The sequence below is a fragment of the Oncorhynchus gorbuscha genome, linkage group LG22, assembly GCF_021184085.1.
Source record: "Oncorhynchus gorbuscha isolate QuinsamMale2020 ecotype Even-year linkage group LG22, OgorEven_v1.0, whole genome shotgun sequence".
In the NCBI taxonomy this organism is placed as follows: domain Eukaryota; kingdom Metazoa; phylum Chordata; class Actinopteri; order Salmoniformes; family Salmonidae; genus Oncorhynchus; species Oncorhynchus gorbuscha.
This window is the reverse complement of record NC_060194.1, coordinates 2,167,782-2,178,876: the sequence shown is the minus strand read 5'-3', so window position 1 is coordinate 2,178,876 and position 11,095 is coordinate 2,167,782. Positions and strand designations below refer to the sequence as shown.

The following is an 11,095-nucleotide window of genomic DNA, read 5'->3' as shown; positions in this document are numbered from 1 at the left end:
ATTGTGGCTAATCCTTATTGTGGCTAGCTTCACATAAATGGGTCCGCCCACCATTAATCAAGTAAGAATTGTCTTACAAATTAGGGTTATTTTAGATGATGACACCTAGCTACTTGATCTGTAAACCTTTGCTAGCTAACTATAGCTACTGAAACATATTATGTCGAAGGGCAGGTGGGCGAGACAACTATACCAGCATCATAGCATACATATCGATTAATCCTTGTGACATATGAAATACGAGTGATACTGTAATCATTGTGTAATAACTGCGTAACAAAAATGTATGAACGCGATCAATTGTTATGTGACTGCAGTCATATTCAGGTCCTGATTGGTCAACAAGCTTATTTGACACGTCAAATAGTGTTCTTTGAATTGTGTCATTTTTTGACGTTCCATACTATGTATGGAACATTATTTGTTGGCTATTATTTATGTTCATATCATTTATATAAATACACTGTAAAGAAATAAAGATGTGGGCAACTATCAATTTTAAACATGTCAATTTCAAAATGCAAAATGTTCCTGTGCTTGTTCAATTCTAAGGTTCGACTACATATCATGCTATTTATGTTTACAATAATTAATATAACAATGTTACCGTAAATGTATCCTTTTTATACAAACATGTTTATTATCATAGGACGGATTTGCGACTGCGTGAGCTGCTCTGAAAAAACAAACGGGCTTTTCATTTGAGTGTAACGGTATCAAAGACTCTGTGGTGTTATCAACCTGCTGCCACATATCAAATGAAATCAACAGGTCATGATTTTTACCTTCACTTAAATGAATTCCATATCTCCAGGATGACTCATGTTGTACCTCTTGTGTTTGCATTTTGCTTGGGAGCGGTGGTACCTGCTTTGAGCTACCCGGAGACAGCTTTCGCTGCGCCGGTTCAGCCCTGTCTTGCGCCCTTGCAATGGGAGGGCAGATCCGTCGAATACAACCACAACACAGGACGAAACACACGGGCCTCGGTGTCGTATGATGCACAGAACCACAGAATAAGGCTTCTTCAACAGAATAAAAGACATACACCATGCCAGAAGTAAGCAGGCTACTTTGAAACATTCGTTTTTATTCATGAATAGCGTTTGTCCAACTGGTGAGGTCAATTAAACAAAGGTTAGGTATTGTGGATACGGATGAAATACCGATGATGGCCGCTACAAAGCGTCAATATGGCTTGAGCTGTTCCTCTACCATTGTGATTGCAGACCTAAATAGACAATAACAGCAAAATTATGAAACAAAAATATCCAATCAAAGACATTTTGTGTGATATTGAACCTTTACCAATATAATACGACTATAAACGTTTTTTGAATTCATATTTTAAATAATAAGCATGTGTTCTTTATGAACTAGAACTGTTTTATGTTCAGACCTATGAGTCAGCATTGCTTCTGACCTTCATGAAAGTAGTTGATCCAGTGCCCTGTTTTTGGATAAGCTCTCCGGACCTCAAATAGGCCTAATATGCTCACCAGACACGTCGCGTGCACCGCAAAATTAATTTAGAAATCCATGTTATTCAATTATTACACCCACACTGCTCGCACGCGACAACAAGCGTCTGCGAAGCCAAGGGCTAAAATAGAAGTCATTCCTATTTCTGACACCGATCGCGCTGAAAGTCCTGCCTCTCCCATCTCCTCATTGGTTTATAGAAGCAGGTACCCACGTGCCATCTCCTCATTGGTTATACCCACGTGGGTGATTGAAAGACAAACTGTTTTGCCGGTTGTCGTGGTAATACTATGAAAAATGTGATCACCATATAAGTTCAACGATGAAAAAGCCTGCAAGGAGGAGACATGACTAGAAACGATTCAGTTGGCCGTTTTATGTGTTGATTAATGGTCAGAGTAGAGGAGTTTCAGGTAAAATAACAACTCGTTGTTTAAATCCCAGGACAAATTAGCTAGCAACAGCAAGCTAGCTAAATAGGACAAATTAGCTAGCAACAGCAAGCTAGCTAAATAGGACAAATTAGCTAGCAAGTGCAAGCTAACTAGCTAAATTGCCATACATGATTAATGCTTTTTGACCTGTCCCCAAATTAATGTCATTGGTTCAGAGTTTGTTTTGATATTTTAACCTGCGTGTCGTGATCGCTTTTGGTGTAGGGGGACAAAATACATTTCTGCACGATAACGCATATGAGCGCAGCCGGTTTTGGGTTTCATGTAAGTAAAACAAATGACAACAGCCAGAGGCAAAAGAGGAAAAGCGTTTTTCTCACAGCATAGTTAGACCTTGAAACAATAATCTAATTACTTGGTTATTATCAATGATCAATCAGTAATGCAAAAGGCAATATAATAGGCCTAATGTTAAAAGGACTAACCCTGCATTTCTTGTTGAATAGCTACTATTTACCTAGCTACAGTATGATTGATTCAAATCACATGCATTTTCTCCTATTATTACAAACTTGACATTTGAATATTTCCTTTGTTTTGCACTCACTCTCCAGATACTTTGAGTTTATCTACCTGTACAACAGTGGCCTGCTGTTCCAGATAGAGCAGAAGACGAAGCAATGTTCTAAGATCCCCTTGACCCAGGCCTGGGACCCCTTTGACATCCCTATGAACTCCACCTATGAGGACCAGTACTTTATCGGTGGACCTGGAGACATGATCGAGGTGCAGGAGTGGTCAGATAGGAAACCAGCCCGCAAAAGTAAGTAAGTGCCTTTAAACTGGGTATGGTAGTAGGTTCCAGGCATACCGGTTTGTGCGTCAAGAACTGCAATGCTGCTGTGTTTTTCACACTCAACATTTTCCGTGTGACTCAAAAATTGTCCACCACCCAAAGGACATCCAGCCAACTTGACACAACTGTGGGAAGCATTGGAGTCAACATGGGCCAGCATCCCTGTAGAATGCTTTCGACACCTTGTAGAGTCCATGTCCCATCGAATTGAGGCTGTTCTGAGGGCAAAAGGTGGTGCAACTCGAGATTAGGAAGGTTGTCCACCACCCAAAGGACATCCAGCCAACTTGACACAACTGTGGGAAGCATTGGAGTCAACATGGGCCAGCATCCCTGTAGAACACTTTCGACACCTTGTAGAGTCCATGTCCCGTCGAATTGAGGCTGTTCTGAGGGCAAAAGGTGGTGCAACTCGAGATTAGGAAGGCTCACTCCATTGTGTTACCAGGTGCTTGTTGAAAAGCTGTATACTTAGAAGGAAGTGAAGGTCCCTGATGAAGGTCCATTGAAGCCCAAAAAGTTGGTTTATAAATGTTTGGAAGCATCAAGCTCACCTGGCTGGCAAACACCATCTTATTTAGAAGAAACAGGAAAGGCTTCAATGTTTACTTTTATTTTCATATACAGAGCAATGTTAAACCAGTAGAAATCAACTTTTTCAAGATGAAAGACAATGGCCAGAGCTTACCCATAATGTTGCACAATGATTTAAGTTGTTTTAGTCAAAGTTTGATACATTTGGGCTTGAGTGACAAATCCAAACTGCAAATCCGTGTGAATGAACAAATTATTTTCTGCCTACATTTAGTTTCAGGGCTGGGTTTTATTTGAATGTTACCACCCACCAGCATGGCATTGCTTATTTATTTAATTAACTAGGCAAGTCAGTTAAGAACAAATTCTTATTTTCAGTGACGGACTCGGAACAGTGGGTTAACTGCCTGTTCAGGGGTAGAATGACAGATTTGTACCTTGTCAGCTCGGGGATTCGATCTAGAAACCTTTCGGTTACTGGCCCAACGCTCTAACCACTAGGCTACCTGCCGCCCTGATTATTATTAATCAGAAACAACTGTAAAGTTATTCTTCTTATCGAACCAAACAGCCTTGTGTTTTACTTGACCACCTGAGCAATGGTTATAATAAATGTAAAATATGGGGTGCAAGTTTAAAATAGGGGGTGCAAACATATGTTTTTGCACCATTTCTTTTTTACCAGAACATTATTTACATTTACATTTAAGTCATTTAGCAGACGCTCTTATCCAGAGCGACTTACAAATTATCATTATCATCCATTAGATAATTTATAAATGTTCACTTATTTTTTTAGCTAGTCTGTTTAAAAATATATATATTATAGTTTTATAAATGGTATAAATGTGTGATATGCTCCCCCCAAGATGAATGGTTTTGATCTTTAAAGTTTTGTTTCACTATGTGCTCCACTGCAATTTATAGAAGATGCCAAAACTGGATATAACAATAGACCAGTGTGGCCCAAATTTTTACAATTTTTAATTTTACCCCCTTTTCTCCCCAATTTCATAGTAACTACTAACAATTGGATACTATCTTGTCTCATCGCTACAACTCCCATACGGGCTCGGGAGAGACGAAGGTCGAAAGCCATGCGTCCTCCGAAACACAACCCGACCAAGCCACACTCCTTCTTAACACAGCGCTCATCCAACCCGGAAGCCAGCCGCACCAATGTGTCGGAGGAAACACCGTGCACCTGGTTAGCGCGCACTGTGCCCGGCCCGCTACAGGAGTCGCTGATGCGCGATGAGACAAGGATATCCCTACCGGCCGAACTCTCCCTAACGACGCTAGGCCAATTGTGCGTCACGGACCTCCCGGTCACGGCCGGCTGCGGCTGACCACTGCGCCACCCAGGAGGCCCAGTTTTCCCTAAATCAATACTTATGACATATCCAGCTCCATACGGTGTAGTATTTTTTTTTTAAAGCAACATCTGATAACATTAGCTAGCTAGATAATGTTAGCAAGATAGCTAGCTAGATAAGGTTAGCATTCAAGCTAGCTTCACTGACAGCCTTCAGTGCCCTATTTGTTAATGTTTATCAACTCCACGTGGAAATTCTCATACCCAATTTGTGAATATGTATAAGTAGCCTTCATCATTCTTCGGTTGAACCTAAACATGCATTTCCTCTCTAGGTCAGGAAATTACAATGAAATAGTGGTGGCAACTTCCTTTGGGGAAGTCTATTAAAGAGGAATTTCCCCCTGGCTCTGCCACGACATAGTTATTACTATATTAACAACATTACGTTTTTGTTATAAACATCAACATTATCCAAACCACAAGCTAGAAGAAGTACATTTTAATTTCACTGCTAGAATCGGAAAGTTTTGACTTCCTTTGTATTTGTCTGCTCATAGTGAACCACAAAGGCCAGCATTCATAGCGAATGCAGATACCACCCCGTTAAGTAGATGGGGCATGCCCACAAACCTGGTTCAGTTCCTATGCCCTCCACTAAATGTCAACAGTCTTTAGAAATTGTTTCAGGCTTGTATTCTTGTAAATGAGTGAGTAAGACCAATCTGAATGAGTGGACCCTGACTTGTCACAGAGCTTTTTCATGCTCAATCCAGAGAGAGTGCATTTCTTGTTTACCTTTTATATTGAAGACGTTATTGTCCGGTATTATAGATCATTTAGGCTAAAAAACAACCTGAGGCTTGAATATAAACATCGTTTGACATGTTTCAATGAACTTTATGGATACAATTTGGATGTTTTGTCTCCCTGTTTTGACTGTTTGAGCCTGTGGATTACTGAAGAAAATGCGAACAAAACAGAGGTTTTTGGATATAAAGAGACTATCGAACAAAAGGAACATTTATTGAGCAAATGAATGTCTTCTGAGTGCAACCATATGAAGATCATCAGAGGTAAGAGATTCATTTTCTCTCTGTTTCTGAGTTTTGTAACTCTTCTGCTTGGCTGGTTACTGTTTGTAATGATTTGTCAACTGGGCTATGTTCTCAAATAATCGTAAGGTATGCTTTCGCCGTAAAGCCTTTTAAAAATCTGACACTGGTTGGATTCACAGGAAGTTAGGTTTAAAGATGATGTAACATATGTTTTGTTTTCTGAATTTTTATCATGAGTATTTCAATATTTGAATTTGGCGCTCTGCAATCTCACTGGATGTTTGCCAGGTGGGATGTAGTGTCCCACATACCCTAGAGAGGTTAAACACGGGTTCCCATGCTTGTTCAATGCTTGTTCAATGAACCATAAACAATTCATTAACATGCACCTGTGGAACGGTCGTTAAGACACTAACAGGCAATTAAGGTCACTTATGTTTGTTCCTTGTATAATGACAAACCGTGGCGTAGGTTTAACCACTTTTAATGAACATATACTTCACCTAGAAAACTCCCTGTTTAGTCATGCAAGGCATTCTTCAACCACCTAAACCCCCCCCCCCCCCCGCATAGCCTGCTGGGTAACGTAGCCTAAATGTTATTAACACATAACAACACATTTTCCTTCCTTTAAAAGAAAACTACTTTTCTATGTAACTACACATGTCCCATCACATTTGTTTACCCAACCTGCATAACATGCAATTTTCCATAACACACATTTCTTTCCCCCAATTGTTATTGCTTTTTTTTTACATTGCTCTCATCACTTTAGAGGCAATAAACATATTCTGATGTATTATTTTTTCAACTAAATATAGTCTGTCCAACAATACTCTATTGTGGCTCTATTTCTTTTCACATAAACAAAACATTCAGTCCAGGTGCCCCTTTTTTAAAAACGTTTTATTTATTAGCAATTGGCCTAGCCAGAGTGGCCTAGCCAGTCTCCAGACCTTAATCCCATAGAAGATCTGTGGAGGGAGCTGAAGGTTCGAGTTGCCAAACGTCAGCCTCGAAACCTTAATGACTTGGAGAAGATCTGCAAAGAGAAGTGGGAAGCTCATGTTTTTAACCTATGGTATTCTATCTAGACGCAACAGAACATTTTAATGTACAAATTTCCCCTCAGGGACAATAAAGTCAATCCTAATCCTACCTCTCCCTGCTACACCAGATGAGGCGTGGGTGGGCGTCTACACAGTGAAGGACTGCTACCCTGTCCAGGAGACCTACACCAGGAACAGCAGCATCACTACCTCTACCCGCTTCTTTGACCTCCAGCTGGGCATCAGCGACCCAGAAGTCTTCACACCGCCCAGCAGCTGCCAGTCAGCCCGCCCAGAGAGGATGGACTCCGACTGCTGAGGCCTTCACCTTTCCCCTTTGACCCCATGCTCATTGACCCCATGCTCTGTTTTCACATTTCCCCCACTTTTTTAATTTTTAAATGTAACCTTTATTTAACTAGGCAAGTCAGTTAAGAACTAATTCTTATTAGTGTCGGTTTAGGTGTAGGTCCAACTGTCCCGGCATCCCGGTTAGAGGATGTAGAATGACCAGCAGGAGACAGGGAGACAAGGCACACTTTATTACCAAACACACACACACATGGCAAACTGGAAGAGGAGACTGTTAGTAGTGTAATAAGTGTTGTAGTGGTTGTCTACAAGAGAAGAGCATGTATTACATAATGGCATTACAGGCTAATGAATATGTAATAGCAATGAGGATGACACGTACTATAATGGTCAGGTATTAGCATAAGCTTATGTGGTACACAGTAGGATACAATAGTACACTATGGACAGAGCTACTAGCATGTATTAGCAGCTAGGCTAACAGTATGGCTTACAAAGAGAAGTTTGTAGGAGCCAACTAATGTAGCACACATTATGACAGTATATACAGGTGGGCTAGCATAGCATAGTATACACAAGATACAATTAGTGGCTAGCATATGTAAAATATACAAGAAAAGCTAGCATGCTAGGCTAGCAGGCCACAGGCTGTAGGTAGTAAGTAGCACACAATATATACAGTGGAGGCTAGTAAGCTTCAGGTTATAGGTACAGCATACAGAACTATGTACAGTAGGGATGAGTTTGCATTAGGGTTAGCAGCTAGGAGTTAGCATGCTATTTGGTAGAGGCTACGATTCGTATGAGGAATTGACCGGATGTTACCGGTCGGCCATTTTAGGTGAGCAACTCGAAGATGTAACTGGTAGCCATCTTGGGTTCCATAACAACAATGAAGGGATTACTCCTCTTGGCCTGCATACTGTACTGTAGCCAGAACTATGCCAAGCCGATAGATAACATGTATAAGCATATACTAACATAATAATATCAGCCTATAACATGTAAGCAGATGTTTTGTAGTGATTTCTATGTTGAAAATTTAAAGAATATTTGCTTGTCTATGGTGTGTAATGGGAAGCAACCAGATGCTGAATTTGACATATTTATTAATTTGCTTGTTCCAGTTCCTAATAAGCACGCATCCATTAAGAAAATGACTGTAAAAACTGTCGAATCTCTGTGGATTGATGAGGAATTGAAAAATGTTATGGTTGAGAGGGATGAGGCAAAAAGATTGACCAATATGTCCGGCTGCACAGCCGATTCGCAAACATACTGTACATTAAGAAATCATGTGACTAAACAAAATAAGAATCTGTACTTTGAAACAAAGATAAATAATATAAAGAATGAAAATAAAAAGCTTTGGAGTACCTTAAATGAAATTTGGGGCAAAAAGGCAACCTTGGCTCCATCATTCATTGAATCAGATGGCTCACTCATCACAAAATCCACTGATATTGCCAAGTACTTTAATGATTTGTTCATTGACAAGGATAGCAAACTTAGGCATGACATGCCAACATCAAATTCTGAACCTACACATCCATTTATAACTGACCAAATTATGAAAGACAAGCGTTGTAATTTTGAATTCAATAACTTGAAGTGTGGAAGAGGTGAAACAATTATTGTTGTCTATCAACAATGACAAGCCACCGGTGTCTGACAACTTGGATGGAAAATTACTTAAGGGTGATAGTGGACGATATTACCACTCCTATTTGCCATCTCTTCAAACTAACCCTAAAGGAAAGTGTGTGCCCTCAGGTCTGGAAGAAAGCAAAAGTCATTCCCCTACCCAAGAATAGCAAAGCACCCTTTACTGGTTCAAACATCAGCCTGTTACCAACCCTTAGTAAAGTTTTGGAAAAAATGGTGTTTGACCAGATACAATGCTATTTCACCGTAAAAATAATAATTGGTCTCTTCACAGTCCCCAAATCCAGAACAGATTATGGGAGGTGTACAGTACTACATAGAGCCATCACTACATGGAACTTCCACATCAAATTACTCATGCAAGCAGTACAATTTAGATTAAAAATACACCTTATGGAACAGCGGGAATGTGAAGACACACAGGCACAGACACATGGATACACTCACATGATAACATACGCACACTATACACACATGTACACGCGTGCATTTCATGTCGTAGATATGTGCTGGTGAAGTCGTGGACTGAGGGCACACACATAATGTGTTGTGAAATGAATTGTAATGTTTTTTAAAACTGTATAACTGTCATGTTTGTCATTTATTATCATGTCTTGTCCCTGTGCTCCCCATTCTATTCGTTTCCCTCTGCTGGTCTTATTAGGTTCTATCTCCTCTCCCCCTCCCTCTCTCACTCTCTCGCTCTCTCTTCTCTCTATCGTTCCGTTCCTGCTCCCAGCTGTTCCTATTCCCCTAATCATCATTTAGTCTTCCCACACCTGTTCCCGATCCTTTCCCCTGATTAGAGTCCCTATTTCTTCCTTTGTGTTCCGTTCCTGTCCTGTCGGTTCCTTGTTTAGAATTCACCGTGCTGTGATTGTGTATCGCCCTGTCCTGTCGTGTTTTTGCCTTCATCAGATGCTGCGTGTGAGCAGGTGTCTCTGTCAGCTACGGCCTGCGCCTACCGAAGCGACCTGCAGTCTGTGGCCGCTTCTCCTGTTATTCCCCTCTACAGACTAGAGGATTTCTGTTATTCTCTGTTTGGACATTTCCTGTTAAGGATTCAGGATTTGTCGTTTTCTGTTTGGACTTGAATAAACTCTGTTTCTGTTAAGTCGCTTTTGGGTCCTCTTTCACCTGCATGACAGAAGGAACCGACCAAGGAATGGACCCAGCGACTTCAGACGCTCGTTACACTGCCGTCGAGATCCAAGGAGCCATGCTCGGCAGACACGAGCAGGAATTGTCTGCTGCTCGCCATGCCGTGGAGAACCTGGCCGCTCAGGTTTCCGACCTCTCTGGACAGTTCCAGAGTCTACGTCTCGTGCCACCTGTTACTTCCTGGCCTGCCGAGCCTCCAGAACCTAGGGTTAATAACCCACCTTGCTACTCCGGGCAGCCCACTGAGTGCCGCTCCTTTCTCACGCAGTGTGAGATTGTGTTCTCTCTCCAACCCAACACATACTCTAGAGAGAGAGCTCGGGTTGCTTACGTCATTTCACTCCTTACTGGCCGGGCTCGAGAATGGGGCACAGCTATCTGGGAGGCAAGGGCTGATTGCTCTAACAAGTTCCAGAACTTTAAAGAGGAGATGATTCGGGTTTTTGACCGTTCAGTTTTTGGTGGGGAGGCTTCTAGGGCCCTGGCTTCCTTATGCCAAGGTGAACGGTCCATAACGGATTATTCTATTGAGTTTCGCACTCTTGCTGCCTCTAGTGAGTGGAACGGCCGGCGCTGCTCGCTCGTTTTCTGGAGGGACTCCACGCAGTGGTTAAGGATGAGATTCTCTCCCGGGAGGTTCCTTCAGATGTGGACTCTTTGATTGCTCTCGCCATCCGCATAGAACGACGGGTAGATCTTCGTCACCGGGCTCGTGGAAGAGAGCTCGCATCAACGGTGTTTCCCTGCTCCGCATCGCAACCATCTCCCTCCTCTGGCTTTGAGACTGAGCCCATGCAGCTGGGAGGGATTCGCATCTCGACTAAGGAGAGGGAACGGAGGATCACCAACCGCCTGTGCCTCTATTGCGGAGTAGCTGGACATTTTGTTAATTCATGTCCAGTAAAAGCCAGAGCTCATCTGTAAGCGGAGGGCTACAGGTGAGCGCAACTACTCAAGTCTCTCCATCAAAATCCTGTACTACTTTGTCGGTCCATCTACGCTGGACCGGTTCGGGTGCTACATGTAGTGCCTTGATAGACTCTGGGGCTGAGGGTTGTTTCATGGACGAAGCATGGGTTCGGAAACATGACATTCCTTTCAGAGAGTTAGAGAAGCCTACGCCCATGTTCGCCTTAGATGGTAGTCATCTTCCCAGTATCAGATTTGAGACACTACCTTTAACCCTCACAGTATCTGGTAACCACAGTGAGACTATTTCTTTTTTGATTTTCCGTTCACCGTTTACACCTGTTGTTTTGGGTCATCCC

The 11,095-nt window shown here is 42.0% G+C and overlaps 1 protein-coding gene across 1 annotated transcript; it reads left to right on the top strand.

Annotated features, from left to right (window-relative positions):
• Nucleotides 1–617: 617 nt before the first annotated feature.
• On the top strand, nt 618–9,233 carry epdr1 (ependymin related 1). The gene is made up of 3 exons (XM_046322553.1): nt 618–1,060; nt 2,492–2,700; nt 6,818–9,233. The coding sequence occupies exons 1-3, from the start codon at nt 759–761 to the stop codon at nt 7,006–7,008; spliced, it is 702 nt and encodes a 233-aa protein (XP_046178509.1). The 5' UTR covers nt 618–758; the 3' UTR covers nt 7,009–9,233.
• Nucleotides 9,234–11,095: the final 1,862 nt, after the last annotated feature.